The sequence below is a fragment of the Thamnophis elegans genome, chromosome 8 (genome assembly GCF_009769535.1).
Source record: "Thamnophis elegans isolate rThaEle1 chromosome 8, rThaEle1.pri, whole genome shotgun sequence".
Lineage (NCBI taxonomy): Eukaryota > Metazoa > Chordata > Lepidosauria > Squamata > Colubridae > Thamnophis > Thamnophis elegans.
This window is the reverse complement of record NC_045548.1, coordinates 24906936-24924897: the sequence shown is the minus strand read 5'-3', so window position 1 is coordinate 24924897 and position 17962 is coordinate 24906936. Positions and strand designations below refer to the sequence as shown.

Genomic DNA, 17962 nt, shown 5'->3' with positions numbered 1-17962 from the left:
AACGCACTCTCGCCAGCCTCAATTTCCAAATGCAGTTCAAGCACACAAGTAATCTCAATTCAAAATTCCCTCGTCCCTCTTGTTTGGACTTAAACTACATTTCCCGAAATGCACCATAGGGAGGAGGGCCTGACTCCAGCTCTGGCCTATTCCATAACCATAGCAGGGAGAATGAGCGCGCAGGCGCAACCCTTCCGCCTGCCTTCTTTGATCCTCCAGGGAAGTTCGGTCGCTCAGTCACTATGACGGCCCCTCCCTGTACGTCATGCGCGTGCGCGCTTAATTCCGGCCTCTAACCTAGGTAGCCGAAAGGCTGGAAGAAACAGAACGAGAAAGTCGGGGAAAAGGGTGACCGCGCATGCGCCTCTTTCTGTTTCCTATACACCCGACCTTGCAAGCAAGACAACAGCGGGTTGGAGTGCAGAGCGGGGTCTGAGTGATGCTGGGTACGAGGTGAAGTTAGCACAGCCGTCGTGCGAGCGGCAGGATACCTCTCCCTATTCCTCAGGTCAGTGTGAAGAGGGTGCATGGCCGTCCCATATTCCGGGTTCTCTTCCATCGAAGTTCCATTCCTGACTAGGGAGGCCGCCCCTCAGTGACCACGATGGGGATGGGCAGTAGCTGACGCGTGCTGTGGAATGCGCATGCGTACTCAGCCCCATACAGCGCCCTGAGTTCTGGTTGGAACTTGCGCTGTCATTTCCCGCGCGCCCCGCTTGCTTGCTCCGATGTTTGACAGTGGTGGGGTCCCTCCGGAGATGCAACGCAACTGCCCTGGGCTTTTTATGTGCCACATTCAATGCTTTCAGGTTGCATTTCTATTTGGGAATCAAACTTGGAGTGAATGCTCTGCAGTCTGCCTGCCATATGTCATTGCTCCCTCGGATTTCTCTGCCCCCATTGCTCAAAGGCACCAGACTTCGACGATGAATTTGTGGACGAGACTTGTTGGGGCTCTGGTTAGAAGGACCAGGTTGCCTCCAGATACCTAGGAACCGTAACTTCCAGAATCTTTTGCTAGGTGTAAATGTTGTGAGACTTACCATCCTAATTAAAATAAAAAATAATAGGCAGGGAAAATCTGGTGCATGGTAATTAATTCATGGTCATCAGGTGGTTGACATGTACTCCTCCACCCTGAGCAGCAGTAAGGCTTGTTGGAGTGTAATCTAAAACAACTACTTGCTTAGTCTGTATATTGTTTCTGGTTAATTTCTGTGGTGGAAAAACAGGCATGCAAGCAGAGTATGTATGAAGAGGGATTGTTGGGAGAATCCCAGTAGCAACTTCATTTCTATTTTAAAAGAACATGTTTTGTAATTATACATGCCACTGTTAAGATTTTCCATATGCCATATTTAAAATAATTATGTGTTCTAAACAAAAGGAATATTCTGAAACTGATTTATGAGTATGCATTTGCATTCATTGTGACAGCAGCTGCTGTTATCAAGAATTGGTGGAAATGTGCAATGCAAACTGTATTTGAATATGTGAACATCAAGGTTCACACATATGTATGTATTTGTTTGTGGCCTACAATCACTAATTCCAAAATGTATCCCTCCACAATGCAACTTGTCCTACTCTTTTTTTTAATCCGTCATGCAGTGTGAGATTGAATTAAATAATGTAATTGATTCTGCCAAAGCTATTGTTTGTTCTTGTTATACAGAAGAGGTACTCTGGCTAGTGTGAGAGAAATTAATAGGGAAGAAATTAACAGATGAAGCAATGCTGGTAATATGTTCTATTTAGACTGAAATTTCATGTTTTGTTGGAAAATACCTTGTTCTTTGTTCCTTTCTTATTCCTTTCTCTGTCCTACCTACATTTTGCTTAAACCTTTTACTGTTTCCCAGTCTTTCTCTCATTAATGATATAAGTATGCATACCATCTGTTATCTTTGGTTCCTTTAATATACTCTGATATATTGGGCTATCTTTCCTTTGTATAGCTACCGTAGCAGATACAGAATGGGTGGTGACTGAACGATGGAATACATCTGTCTTGTCTCATATGCCATTTATTTTAGCATAAAAATACCTTTACTATTCTGTGTCCTTTATTATGATCAATTGCTAATAATCAACTGATATATCTTGTGCTTTCCCCAAGATAGTTGAGCAGATGTTGCCTGGATATTGTTTTTGTTTGTTTCTAATAATTTAGGCTGATTCATCAAGTGCAGTCTATTGTAAAAAAGATGAAATTGGTTTCAATTATTTGCATTCTAACTATCCAGGTTAGATTACTGTAAAACTCTTGAAAATTGTCAACAACATAAATTGGAGGGGGGGGAAACTTGCCATATGTTCAGTTGACCATGTTGTCAGTCCTAAACACATTTGTCTGTTTAGCTTAGTTTAAAACTCTAAGTAGTCTAGAACAAGGGTATTTTAATAATAGTAATCTCTTCCGTAATCCTATCTGAAGCTTGTTATTTGTCTTAGAGGCCCACTTTCTGTTCTGATGTAACTAGAATCTTTTCAATGATTATTAAAGACACTAGACTGCCCTCCTCCTCTGAGATTTCTCTTCACAGATAGGCTATAAAAACATATCTTGGTCCATGGTTTTTTGATAGATAAAGAATTCCTTTAAAAAATCTTTTATTTGATGTTGTAATTGTAAATAAGCATTTTATGTTTATGGTATTTTAATTGTGCTCTTTAGATTTCATAATCTGTTAAATTTTAATCCATTCAGAATAATAAAATACAAATTGAATTAACATAGTTGGGACATGCCCTGTTGTAACCGTATTGTTTATAGTTTTTAATCTAATAGTTGTATTATTGCTTGTATTGGTGCTTGGGTTTTCATTAAATTGTGTAATCTTGCAATGTTTTTTGGGTATTCAAGATTGCCTATGCTAATTATTAGCAGCATAAAACTCCACAGCAGTAGAATTCCACAACACTAACATGCTACTATTGGTACTACTTTAGCTATTTTGTTATTTTCACTTAGAATTAGACTGCTCTTTATACAGTTAATACCATGAAGAATTTTATAAGGAAAGGCAATATTTTGTTTCTGTGTGTGCATGCATATATAATAAAAACCTCCTTGATCCTGTTGTGAGATCCCCCCCCTCCTCCCACAAATGATAATTGCTCAGGTTCCACAGAGTGAGCATATTATAAGTAGCTGCAGTTTTTCTAAAGTTTAACCTGGTTAATATATTACCAAGGTTTCCAGGTTGCTGTAGCCTCATGGTTGGATTTCTTTCTTAAAGCTATGATAATATCTGAATATCAGTCAAGAAAGAACATTCCCATACCAATATTGTTTAAATCAAGTTTCTTCATTTGCATAGCAGTATGAATTGTGCAAACATTTTACCTTATTACACCCTTTTGAGGAGAAATTCATCCATGTTGAATTTTACATGTATTTTTGGTTATCACTAAAACTCTATTTTCAAGCTAAAGCAGATGTGAAAGTCATATGTTTAAATTCTCATCCTACTTTTGTATTGCATGTTGTGGTTAGAGCGATAACTTGCTGTTGGAAGAGAGATATTGGAGCATGATTTTAAAAATAAAATGCAAAGAAAAGTTGCAAACATTTTTGTTTGTTTTGAAGGCATTTGCTGAGTATGGTCAAAATTAGCCTGATTATTTCCTTTCTTCTTGAAACTGTTACATGGAACTTCACTTTAACCAGTGGGACAGGTAAAGGGCAGGAACAGGAACTTGGCAGTCATAGTATGCATCTTGTCTACCAAATGAAATAATACATATTTCCCTCTTCAGATATTGCACAGTCCACTTTTAGATTTTATTGTGATCGTTATCTATTTGCCAGCCTATATATAGGATTGAGGCTTTAGAAATATTGAACTGTGGCTGAATGGTTCCTTTGATATTCTCTGTCATAGATAGATTAATTGTATTGAATTGTTCATCTACCTAGATGTCTTAAGAATAACACTTCATAGACCTTTATCTTATAGGTTTATTTATTACTCTTTTAAACCTATCCAAACCAATAGCCATCTTGCAGAAGGCAGTAATATATCCCCTTTTCCAAAGACCATACTTGGGTTCAACAAATTTTTGTCAATTCCAACCTAGGACAGCTGCCTTTCAATGGTAGAAGGCCTTATTTGAAGTCGATTATCTGAAGCCTTTCTTCTGTGGGTTTAGGCTGGGTTACAGTATGCAGACAGCAATGGTCACGCTTGTGGATGTTTTCTGGAGCAGGGGTCTCCAACCTTGGCAACTTTAAGCCTGGCGGACTTCAACTCCCAGAATTCCCCAGCCAACAAAGCTTTGCTGGTTGGGGAATTCTAGGAGTTGAAGTCTGCCAGATTTAAAGTTGCCAAGGTTGGAGACCCCTGCTCTGGAGTACTTGAGACAAAAGTGATGCTACTGTCCTGACTCGTGCTTTCCTGGGGCCCGTTGATATTACCGACAGTGGTATCCTTTTGGACCAGGTTCAGGGGTTGGAAGGCATTGCTCTGCAATGGTTCAGCTTCTTCCTTTGTGGCCAGTTCCATTTGGTATGTGGGGGGAGAAGGCCCCTAGGCTCCTGTGTCTGGGATGCTTTAGCTTAGGGTTTGGGTCTCTCACCAGTCTTTTTAAAAATTACTGTACATGAAACTGCTTGGTAAGCAGCATTTGATGACATGGGATGCAGTATCATCATCAGTAGGCTGATGATGCCCAATTATATTTCTCCATCCCTATCCAATCTGCTGTTGCTATTTCATTGCAGAGCCAGTACCAGGAGAAACTGTCTCTAACAGTAAAGGTGGAATAGCTTAGCATTTTAACATTACCAACTTTGGTGGTGTGTTGTCTCTGCTTTTCAATAAGGCACCACTTACCAAGACAGGTGATGCACAATTTAAATCCATTCCTGGCATTGCCTGCATCACTCATGCCTCTGTCACTTAGTTGGATTGCTGCAGTGTGGTGTCCTGCTGGTTCCTTACCAGGCTAGAGGGTGAGCATGCTACAGGTTCAACTCTTAAATGTTGCCATCCAGAGGGATTTAGGAAGCGTGCCATTTCTATAACAGCCTCTCCCCTGAACAATAGGAATCTGATAGGACCCCACTGGTTTAGATTTCTGGAAAGCTATAAAGAGCTGACTCTGGAATAAAATAAGGTTGGACTCTGGGGTTTATATTGTTAGATGGATCCGAAAATGTTGTTTTAGATTCCAGATTTTTGTTTTCCCTTTTGTTTATTATTATTATTATGAGCCATCTTGTTTCATAAGATAGGTGGTGATATACAGTCTTCTAGATAAATATGCCATAGTATGTTTTGAGTGTTTTATCAGAGAAAAGCCCCACAAAAAACAATGCTGCAAAAATAAACTATGTGGTAGTGATATTTGGATCATGAAATTGAAGATGACTGCTGCATGTGATCTTCATTGACCTCTGACCTTTATTCTGCTGGAGTTGATCTTAGTACAGTGGAACCTCCGGTCACGACCATAATCTGTTCCAGGACTTCGGTCGCAACCCGATTGGTCGTGACCAGAAGCAAGACTGACTATGCATGTGCATACAAAAAAAGGGCGCATCTGGGGAAATTGCTGCGGCAGGGAAAATCACTGCAGCTTTGATCGCTACCCGAGTATTTGTTCATGACCAGGTGCAAAAAGTTTGTGAAATTTTTGGTCGGCACCCGATTTGGTTATGGTCAGAAGCGTTTGTGACTCCAGGTTCTACTGTATTTTTTTCCGCAGCCTGAGACTCTTCTCCATATGTTACAATACTGGGGAACATATTATTATCCAGATCTTAAAGACAAAATAGGAAAGGTGTAGAAAATCTCCGCTTTAGTTAAATCTCTTAGATTCTTGGATTGTCCAGCTGAGGTTTAGTAATGATAAAAATATATTGTGGCAGTGTATTTGCCTTAGAAGTCATAGAGGGACTAGCAGCCTATTCAACCTGACCAGATTGGAAATGCAGACTCCTTTCAGACTGCATTAAATATAGGAGAATTTTGATTTGAGCTCCTGTTTTTCTTTATTTCATTTCAAAATAGCCACACAGATCTTTAGAGTAGTATTGCCAATGGAGAGAAAGATTAATACATTTACTTCACACACTTCTTAGAATTTCTCTAACAAGCTATCACTAGCCCTGACGGTAAGGGGTGTACAGAGAAACCTCTTGCATCATGTGCGGTTTAGTATTTGCTTTGCCTGTGAAACTTGCATCATTACAAATCCTTTCACTAATAGTAATTGTAGTGTGATTGTGATTCATGTGGGAACAATGAATTGCCTGATCATCTTTATCCCATGATACTGTTTTTTGAAATGAAAACTTGTTCTACCAGCACGTACTGTACACATGAGACATTTTATTCTTTCAGTTGAAAACTGTACTTTATTTTCAGGCTGGCCTGTATGGATGTAAATTAAATGTAATCAAAACAAAAGTTTCCTATCTAAGTCATGGTTTGCCTTAAAATAAACCCTATATTCTGCCATTGAAGTAAATGAATGGAGAATTAAAGGTCTGCATTATAATTGTGTAATATACAGTATTGCTTCATGAATCTCCATCCCACCTTAAAATTAACATGAAGGGAAAGGATGTATTGGAGCCTAGGAACTCCCTTGAAAAAGATGGTGAAAAAAAAATCTTGAATATCTACTGAGATTATTTTTGGCTTTCAAACTCATCAGACACTTTTAAAGATGTTTCTAAATAGACAGATGTTGTTGTGTCTTCTGCCACTTGCAGTAGTTATTCTGAATTTCCAATTTTTATTTCATATGTATAAATCCCACCTTCAAAATGCGGAAACCAGGAAGATAAAAGTGGTCAGGATTTTGGCAGCCTGTTGTGCCCCATTGCTAATTTGCTGTTATACCATTGAGTGGGAGTCATTTATCTGATATAAGCATTTGATGTCAGGGTTCTGACCAATGCCCTATTAAAATTAGGAGCCTCAACCCATTTTGCAAGGAAAATCCAGTTGTTTATTAGGCGCACCATGTCAACACGACCTAAGTGAAGCCAGTTCTGACTTCACCCAGTTCGCACCTTGCCTCTGACCCTGTTTTCCCCTCCCCCCCAAGGTGTGTCACCAGTCACATTCTCCAATGAAGCAATTTCACAGGTCGTAGTAGTCACTCCCTCTGGCCATTGCGGTCTCCGTAGAGATGGCCTTGACTTCAGCCAGATAGGATGTGTTTTGTTTTGACTGAGATGTGAATTCCTCGATGTCAACCCTCAAAGCTTTTCTGACGTGTTTCTGAGTTGCCACAGGCAGGGAGATGGGAAATTGCAGTTGTGAGGCGTGATTTCTCATCCCCCTACCTATGGCAACTCGGGAGCAGGTCAGGAAACCTTCGTGAGTTGACATTTTGCTTCGCAGATTTGTTAAAGGTGCAGCCCCCAATAATCTACATTCAAAATATATTTTAAATACCAGTGGAGTACTGACACATATAGTAGAGCCAGTTTGGTCTAGTGCAGGGGTGTCAAACTCACGTCATCATGGCGGTGTCACGTAATGAATCAGGACTTTCTCCACCTTCACTAAACCAGGGGTAGGCAGCACATGATGCATCCCGACCCGTGGGCCAGGAGTTTGTCAGCCCTGGTCTAGTGGTTAAAGCCAGCTGGGTGACCTTGGGCCAGTCACATACACTCAGCCCAACCCACCTCACAAGTTTCTTATGAGGAAAATAGGAGGAAGAAGGAACATTAGGTTTCTTTGCTGCCTTGAGTTATTCATAAAAATAATAAAGGAGGAATAAAAATAAATGACATGTAAATTGAGAATATGTTTTCTCAGGTAGATGTTACGCATCTGCTTTTAAAAGCAGTTGCTGCCTAATATATTTGGTGAATGCTGCATTGTATTTGTGATGTTGTTAAATGTCTGGCATCAGTTCTGTTTGGGAATGTTGAATTTCATTTATTTATTGTATTTATTTAAATTTCTGTACACAAATATTCATCCAATTCAGGAATGAAAAAACACTTTGGAAGCACCTCTGCTCTTTATCTTTCTAAAGAATCTGAGAAGAGAAAGGAGAGACATGGTGTTGAAATGTTATTCTTCATATTAGCATTTGTTCCTGGGATTTTACCAGTAGCTTAAATCAGAGTAGTGATAAGGTAGGCAGGTCTTCATGTTGACTCTTGTAGTTGCCCATTCCTTCTGACAAACTGTTACAGAGGATTGGGAAACGTTTCTAGTGAATCAAGGCAATATAAGGAAGGAAGAACTGCGAAGAAAATCTCCTTGCTTGCTTTTTCCTTTATTTGCTGGATCTCGGTTCTGGCATTCAGGAGACCCAACATGGATCTGGCTTATTATTTTGACAATCTGGAGCACTAGATGATGGTGGTTTGAAGGGCTGAGGGAAGAATGATTATATTTGGGAACTTGTGCCTATTAATTGCCTATCTATTATGTATATATATAGGAATTGTAGAATTACAATTCTACAGAATTGTACTACAGAAGGAATACCATCAGACATTCAGCTCTTGGTTATCAATGGAGACCAAGTGGAGCAAATGGCCAGTTTTACGTTTTTGAGTGTTATCATAAAAGAGGACCTGACCTGAGATGCTCACATTGCAGCACTGGTCAAAAGTGCCCAGCAGAGATTATACTACTGAAACTTCTCAGGAAAGAACAATTGAATAAAAAATTGCTGGTGACCTTCTACTGCTGCACTATAGAGAGTATTTTAACTTACTACACCTGTGTATGGTTTGCTAATTGCAAGTGACAGATAGGACAGCACTCCAGAGGGTTAACATCATTGCCCAGAGGATCATTGGTTGCCCTCTCCCTTCCTTGGAAGATTTTTATAGCTTCCACTGCCTTAAAAAAGTTCAAAACATTCTTAAAGATCCATCCTGGTTACCCTTTTTTTGAACTATTACCATCTGGCAGAGGAGTACAGGATAATAAAAACAAGGACAAATAGGCTGAAAAACAGCTTCTATCCCAGAGTAGTAACTATATTGAATTATACTGTTCAGTGTAATATTAATGAAGTGTCAGGGGTTTTCAATTCAATTGTACAGAATGTGAAGGATGTGTGTTTGTGTTTTATTTTTATAGTTTTCTTATGTATGATGTACACTGAAGATGGCATTTAATTTAGTGAGGTGCAATATAGCTCCCTGATGCTATATCTTGTTATTAGCCTAAATAATAACTCTGTGTTAAGAAGTCTTTAATTTCAAAATTAATACAAGGGGATTGCCTGGAAAAGAATAAAATGCTCAGGAAGTGGAAGGGTATATTTGGATAATGGTAAGTACAGTACAAACAAGATTAACATATTTATCCTGCCAGTTTCATCAAGAATGCCATTATACTTTTCTTTTGATTAAATCAGTTGATTAGGTTTAGTGAATTACGTAAACTGAGAATTTCCATGGATTAATTAATCCTGAGAATTTGCCAGGGGGTAATTAAAGTTATGAGGTGATGGCTATGTTGTTTTCCTGGATAAATCTTCCTGATATATTTAATAAAAAATAATAGGGAAAAATGTAATGAATTCCTGCTCATTTGTGACAAATGGGCATCTTATAGCTCACATTATAAATGTTTCTTGAAAAATCTTTTTGTCCCTGAGAATATTTGGAGGGTTTCAGATTGTTTTTTTTTTGTTGCAGGAGTAATGGACAGGTAACAGGATACTATTCTGCTGTGGTGCCAGTGAGTAAGAATGACAGAGTGCTTCCTGCCCCCCACCAGCAGTCCCAGCGAACACCGCAGGGTAGAGCATGGTGGAAGTCTGGCCAGGACCCCAAGCTCTGAAGAAATCAGCCCAACCAAATTCCCTGGTTTATATCGCACGAATGAGCCTTCACCACCTCATGACAGCCTCCATGAGCCTCCTGATATTGTGTCTGATGATGAGAAAGAACATGGGAAGAAGAAAGGGAAATTTAAGAAAAAGGAGAAAAGAAGTAGGTCACTTTAAGAAAAACTGTATGCTATCAGCATGCGGTGATTGTCTTTTTTTCATGACCCAGTTTCTTTGTCAAATGTTCTTTATCCTTTATTTATTACTTCACTATGAATGTTAATGATATCAATGTTTTAAAATAACCAGCTGTTCTTTAAGCATGAAGAACTTCATAACATATATTTTGAAGAACTTTTTTAACCAGGACAATCCCTGGCTTTTCAGTTGTCAGTTTCTAAATGTCTGTAAAATTGAAAAGCTTTCATAGCTTTTATGTGAAAAGTATTTCCATGTGGGAAAAATAATACAATATCCTCTCAAAGTAATACCTTTCATTTCTTTGTATGCTAATGGATAGTGTGTGTGTGTGTGTATGTATGTATGTATGTATATGTATGTGTATGTATGTATGTGTGTATATATACAGAGCTGGCTGGAGAATTCTGAGAGTTGAAGTCCACAAGTCTTAAAGTTGCCAAGTTTGGGAACCACTGATCTAAGTCATTTGTTCAATGATATAATCATTCAAATAACATAAATCACTACATTGACATTGCTATCTGATTAAATGTCAATCAGGAACAATGGATCCAACTCTCCATGGTTAGTATACTAAATCGAGGTTCCACTGCACAATTGTATTGTAAATTCCTCTGGTATACTAATTATCAAATTTTGCAGCCTGAAAACTTTAACTGCACTCAGCCTTTTCCTTGATTTTTCTTTATATCAGTGCTTTCTAAACCTGTATAAATTACTGAAAATTGGATAAAAGTGGTGTTTCTTTAGGTAACCACAGAGACCTATTACACAATCATAAAAGGGACATTTAAATTGATATAAAATGTTTTACCTACATTGAGTAAAAAGGGCTTTCTGATAAGTGGTTTGGGGTAACGAAGGAAAACATTTGGGAAGCTTTATATTGTAGCATTTGTGTTGCAATTAATTGCAGGTGTACGTGTTTATTTGTTTAAAACTGATTTTCCTACTCCCACCTAGAGGTTAGGCAGGGTTAGTTATAGAGGAGGTATCGGTTATTAGACTCCTATGCATATATTTCAAAGGCTGTAAAGAATTTGGTAATTCAATTTGGTAAGAGCTGAATTTGTTTTATGGCTGTGGAATTGGAATCACGTATGCAGTTTGTATAACCCACTTGAGCAAGAGTAGTTTATACAGAGACAGGATGCTTGGGATGGCTTTGCCAACTAAATAGTAAGTTTTCTTTCTTTTTAGAGAATGGGCACATCAATATCTATTCTAGAATACCTGGCTTAATATTCGAAAAAGAAAGAAAAAATAAATGATTGAAAGAGTTAAATTGGAATTATATTCTTTGCAGTTTTCAACACCTGTTTTTAAATGTGCTTGTTAATTACTGATTTAGGGTCATGACAATTATAGTACTGCAGGGGTACAGATTTTTTAAAAACTATTTTCCCTATTCCTTGATTTTTTAAATCAACTAAGAGCTGAAAATAACCTTGGCATTATCTTTTTAAGATTTTAAACTAAGGAGATTACGTGTCATTTATATGGCCGTTACTCTACATCAGTTTTGGAGTCACTTTGATACAAGATTTTATTTTGTGATGAAGTTACAGTTCTTAATCTAATACCATTAGATTCAAGTGGGATGTTTTCAGAATTATCAAACAATTGCATTGCTATTTATAATAAATTCAGATTGCACTTACTGTCAAAACTCTGGGTAGTAGTCAGTAAACAATCAAGAGATGAACTGTTCTGGTTTTGCTCAGAAAGGAAAATGTGCAAAACTCCTAATATTTGACTTGTTTAGTTCTGCAGAACAAAGTGTGTGTTTTGAATAATAGCACATTAGAGTTCAGCACTAGCTTTTTTTCTTACCCAAAACTTAAACATCTGGTTTTATTTCTGCTTTTCCTCTCCCACCCCCAATCCCAACTCCCAACAGCGGAAGGTTATGCAGCTTTTCAGGAAGATAGCTCTGGAGATGAAGCTGAAAGTCCTTCTAAGCTAAAACGCTCTAAAGGGATTCATGTTTTTAAGAAGCCAAGTTTCTCCAAAAAGAAGGAAAAAGACTTTAAGATAAAAGAAAAACCCAAAGATGAAAAGCATAAAGATGACAAGCACAAGGAAGAGAAGCATAAAGAGAAGAAATCAAAAGACTTGACAGCAGCAGATGTTGTCAAACAATGGAAAGAGAAGAAGAAAAAGAAAAAAACAGTTCAAGAGGTAGAAATGCCACCAGTGGAGGTTCCTAGTCACCGGCCTGTGTTTGGAGTCCCTTTGAGTGATGCAGCCGAAAGGACCATGTTGTATGATGGCATCCGTCTACCAGCAGTGTTCCGGGAATGTATAGATTATGTAGAAAAATACGGCATGAAATGCGAAGGCATCTACAGAGTGTCAGGTACAGTGGCTCACCTGAAGGTAGATTTCATGTGTCTGATGAGATGTTGCTGCTTCATGGTTTTTTAAATTCCATAATATTTCTGTCATTAGGGTGTTTCCCTAAATAAAAAGGGTTTACACTGACTTGAAATGTATTATTAGTTCTGACTTAATTGTGATTAAACAAATCACAAACATATTTATATATTTTAAAAAGTTTCAGTGGCTTATTTAATAGAAGTGTTTTGAAAGTTTGTTTGGTTAACCTTTTCTACAGATGCCAGGATTGCTTTTGATTTCCAAATAGCATAGTTTGCCATCTGCTACCTTTGATACGTGCAGGTTTTTAAATTGGCACTGGGCACTATGCAATTGCATTGGTCATTTTGTTCTACATGTCAATAGGATGGTTTAATTACTTCAGAGTTAGTGTAGCAAAGTACAGTTCATGAAGAGGAACTTTAGCTCATTTATAGTGTGTGTGTCTTCCATGCAGAAAGTTCCATGCAAAGCAATATAAAGGCCAATAGCATAAATATATATAGTAGGTTTCTTATATTTTTAAATACGTTTTGTATCCTGTGTCTGCTAGGATCTATCCTTGAGGCTGTTTTCCTGGGACCCCAAGTATGTGAAGGAGCCAATTTCTTGGCTATGCCCATAGTTGTTATGATTTTGCTGGGTTGCTCTGTAATATTTACTTTTTATAGATGTGCTTGTTTTTTTAAAGACTGTTAGCTGCCCAAAGTCATTTATTTATTGAGGTGTGCAGCCATATAAATTGACTAAATAAACAAATATTTTGATTTATACAGGGCAAGAAGGTATGGTGCTAATAAGTAACGATTTGTCAAGAACTTAAGCAGACAGAGAACAGTTCATTAATTTGTGTCTTCTTCCTATGCTTCAATATCGATGGAATTCCTTTTCATTAGTAGGTGTCCTCAAACCAGAGAAAGTGCCAAACAGCAGTTAAATATTTTTAGCTAAGATTTGAAGAAATCATCTTGGTAGTAAGGCCAAGATAATTAGCATTCACATCATTTGTGTAACTTTGACTCACTTAAAATTAACAGTGGTTTGAATGAGTTATTTAGTTGTAAAGCTATGCTTTAAATTGCCAATTCCACTTGTGAGAGACATGATGCAAGCAACATTCATGTAACGCAAAAGCAGAGAATAAAGACAAAACTGCACTGAAAATAAATATTTTGCAAGCATAGTATCTTATTACTCTGGAATACCATAAATATGAATGTCACTATCACTGAGTGGGACAATGTGTATTCAGTGCTTAGAAAAATGATAGGATTGGATGGGAGAATGGTTGATTTTTTAAGGATAGCAGTTTATATGCTACCTGAGCATAGCAGAAAGCATGCTTCTCTCAGTAATAACTAAGTTTCTCTGGCTTGAAGAAAAATTCATATAAGAATCCAGAAGTACATGAGCAGAAATTCAAATGACATACAGAAGTCAATTTGTTTGATTATAATAATATTTCAGTTAAGCCCATAAAAGTTAGTAGATTGCTAAAAGTCTAGAACAGGAGTGTCAAACTTGTGACGTCACAGTAGCGTCATGTGACGTATCAGGACTTTTTTCCCTTTCGCTAAACCAGGCAGGGGCGGGGCCAGCACATGAAACATCCGGCCCGTGGGTGCGAGTTTGACACCCCTGGTCTAGAACCTTTGAAGAAGATTAGAGGGATCTGTTCCCTCCCTTTCTGCTAGCCTCGCATATTATTATATGTGTCATAGAAGAAGAGACTGTCTTCTTTGACAACTGATATGTGCAAAAAATATTTTTAGGCATAGTTTCTAATTTAAAGGAATGGAGAGAATTCTGAAATTCCTACCAATTATCATTCTGTCTCTCTCTATTTTCCTTCTGCCTTTTTTTGTCAACGAAAGATGGCCAGATCTTTCTTCCATTGCACTTTTTAAAATTTGCCCTCACTTGCAGTCCTTATGTACCATTGAGCCGAGGTGGCGCAGTGGTTAGGGTGCAGTACTGAAGGCCACTACAGCTGACTGTTATCTGCAGTTCAGCAGTTCTAATCTCACCGGCTCAAGGTTGACTCAGCCTTCCATCCTTCCGAGGTGGGTGAAATGAGGACCCAGACTGTGGGGGCGATATGCTGACTCTGTAAACTGCTTAGAGAGGGCTGAAAGCTGCTAACTGCTATTGCTATTGCTATTGTTATATGTGATTTGGGTCCAGGAATTTGTTACTTTCCACAAGAAAGATAGGATGGAAAACCAATATTGAGTATTGTTCAAGAGGACCAGAAGAGCTTTAAATAGCAACTAAATATAGAATCCTGCAAGCAAACTTGTATTACCGAGTGTATTTCTCTGAATTTTGGTAGGATTTAGGGTTTTTTGACTGTTCAAGGGGCATCACCAATTTTGTGTTATCTTTTATGAATAGAATTACTGCTGAAATAGCTAGGTTCAAATTCCATGTAACCATTTTTCTTAGGAAGAGATTCCGGATCAGCCATTCTCTTAGGGGTGTCAAACTGATGGTCCATGAGCCAGATGTGTCACATGCAGGCCACGTCCACCCGAGCTCTGCGAATGGGAAAAACGTCGCAAAACATCACATGATGGCAACGTGACACCGCGAGTTTGATGTCTGTGCCTTAGCCTATCTCATAGATGGTTACTATGAGAACATTAGAGGGTACACCATGTGAATTCTTTGGAGTTCTGAGATGAAAAGTGAAATGTTAACAAGTGATACTGTTCATTGAGACGACAGAAAATATTGAATTATAATTCTTTTTTATTCTCAAAGGATTTAAAAATCATTCTAAATATTTTTAAGGAATTAAATCAAAGGTGGATGAGTTAAAAGCAGCATATGACCGAGAAGAATCCCCTAACCTAGAGGACTATGAGCCCAACACAGTAGCTAGCTTGTTGAAACAATACCTGCGTGAACTTCCTGAAAACCTGCTTACCAAAGAGCTGATGCCTCGTTTTGAAGATGCTTGTGGGAAGAGCCTGGAGTCTGAGAAACGGCAGGAATGCCAGCGCCTCCTGAAAGAGCTTCCAGAATGTAACTTCCTCTTGATTTCCTGGCTGATGGTGCATATGGACCATGTCATTACAAAGGAGCTAGAAACAAAAATGAATATCCAAAATATTTCTATAGTGCTCAGTCCAACTGTCCAGGTATGTGTGCTAGCCAGCTGTTATTTCAAACTGTTTTCAAATATATTTTTGGAAATCACCTTATTTGTATTGCATGCGGTTATGGTATTTCCCCTGTAGAGAAAAGGTGTGCTATGTCCAGACAGAAATATACTTACAAAGTGCATCCTTCAAATGGAACTTACTGAGTGAGCTAAGCCATAGTTACTCTTGCAGGGGCTTCAAATCTCAAAGAGGACTGCTGTTTAACAAAGCTGGATTTAGTTCTATGCTTCCAGTTCTCGAGTTCTTAGAATTTAATATAGCCTTTATTTTACAGATGTAGCATATTTTTTAATATTTTAAGACATTTGATATCAGAATCACTGTGATTAGTATTTTGCAGCAGGTTTGGTTGGAAATATTAGTAGGTAACTACTTTCTCTTAATTTTTTTTTTAAACACGAGGCCATATAGGGATGTTACTGTTAAGACACCTGGCACAACATTGTTAAATGATTAACTCATTATTAAGATGGACTTTCAATTGGTACTTGATTCTGAATTTGTGCTGAAGATTGAGGACATAAAAGTCTCTGCTTTTCATATGCCATCAGAAATCCTATCTTAAGTCATTTTGGAGTGTGCTCAGATATCGTTAGCACCAAATCCATATTGTATATAGTAATCACAAGCAGAAGATCAAAATTTAAACATGTTTTTATGAGCTAGCTGCATTATGTATGTTAGGTGATAAGTACTAACAAAATGCCATATAGAATGCATAAGTGTATGACAACTTTTATATGGTTTACTGAAACAAACTATTAATTGAATTCAGATATTTTAGTCCTTCCATCTTGAATTACTACTTCATTTAAGATAGATAAGGTTAAATTGTATAACAAATGAAAATTTAGTTTGGTGGCAGGCATTTCACATCATATCTGCACTTAAATTAGCATGAAAGAATTCATTAATATAAAAGTTGGTACATATTTCTCTATCCAGGAATTTGAAGAGAAGGTGATTAATAGATTTGCCAATTTAAAAAAGGGTTTTATTCGGGAAGGGGAATCATGTAATCTTAAAGAGTAAGGAGAGCTAATAGGTTTGTTTGTGACTGTTGGAAGATACTTTTTAATATTTTTCTCTCTTGTTTTCCTGCACTTTTTCTTTTTTCTATTGTTTTTCTGTTAAATTTTTATCTATATTCAAATCTCTAATAAAAAGTATGTATAAAATAGAAATTAAAGATGGTTGGGGTAATTCCAAGTGCCCCAGAGTGTATATTTTTATTATTTGTAAGATCATATATTTAGATATAAAGATATCCACATGTTTTAACAAACTACCTGTACTCTGGATGCAGTAAAGAAAAACAAGGAAGTTGGACAGTTTAAATCTTGTTTTGTATTACAATTGGTAACATTTATGGTCACAATGTTCAAACATATCCCTGAAATTGAACATGCCAGAGATTCAGATAATTCAAAACATTTGAATTAAAGAGGAACTCTGAATGAATCAACAAAAGGAGCATCCACAATATAACGCAGGTGTATGTGTTGATGTTTTACTGTAGGATTGCAGCTAAACAGTTCCTATTCTTATGTTAAATTTATTATTTAGTTAAAACATTTATATAGCTACCCATTTTATAACCATCTCTGGGCCATTCCCAATCACAAGTTAAAACAACATACAAATCCATATTAAAATTATAAAACTTAAACATTAAAATATTAAAATAGTCACAAGCCCCTGGTCCTTGTCCCTGAGTGGGCAGTTGCAGGAATAAAAACCTACAACTACTACAGTGGAACCTCCGGTCATGACCGTAATCCATTCTAGGACTTTGGTCGCAACCCCATTTGCTTGTGACCGGAAGCAAGACTGACTGTGCATGCGTGTACAAAAAAAAAAAATGGTGCGGAAGGGTAAATTGCCGCAGCAGGAAAATCGCTGCAGCTGTGTTTGATTGCCTTCTGAGGATGTGTTCGCGACCAGAGTTAAATATTTAGCGGATTTTTTGGTCGGCACCCAATTTGGTCGTGGTCAGAAGTGTTCATGACCCAAGGTTCTACTGTATTACTAATGTTTCCAGACCAATCAATAAAAGCTCTATAGTATCTTCTAAGTGAAATGGCTGTTTTATGCAATTACTGTCAATAGTTTAAAAATTATGACAGAAAAAATGAAGTAATTTTAAAGTCATATTTCACTGATTTTGTTCAAATATGTTCCATTGTGCCCAATAATTTAACATAATTAGATTAGGGTAGACTCTAGGTATTGTATTTCTTTATATGACTCATTACTGGTGAGGTATACGAGTAAGGATTAGTTAAATTGTTCATACCTTTACTCGGCACTTATAACTACCCTACTCCACCTTGGTTTTTAACACAGTTACGTTAAATGAATGCAACATGTTCATATGCTCTTCACTCTGGTTATTTAACTAGAGTTTCAGTATTATGAAATTGAATCCAGTCCTTTATAAAATTTGG

The 17962-nt window shown here is 37.5% G+C and overlaps 1 protein-coding gene across 2 annotated transcripts in view; it reads left to right on the top strand.

Moving 5' to 3' along the window:
• The first annotated feature begins 244 nt into the window (after positions 1-244).
• The window catches only part of RALBP1 (ralA binding protein 1), a 33526-nt gene continuing 15808 nt past the window's right edge, over positions 245-17962 (top strand). Inside the window, exons 1-4 of one of the 2 annotated variants that reach the window (XM_032222470.1) lie at positions 245-508; positions 9635-9931; positions 11870-12328; positions 15142-15491. In XM_032222470.1, the coding sequence (XP_032078361.1) occupies positions 9688-9931; positions 11870-12328; positions 15142-15491 (1053 nt within the window). In that variant the 5' untranslated portion in view covers positions 245-508; positions 9635-9687. Of the gene's footprint in view, positions 509-704; positions 810-9634; positions 9932-11869; positions 12329-15141; positions 15492-17962 lie in introns of those variants that run through there. The other variant, XM_032222471.1, reaches the window with a different exon arrangement.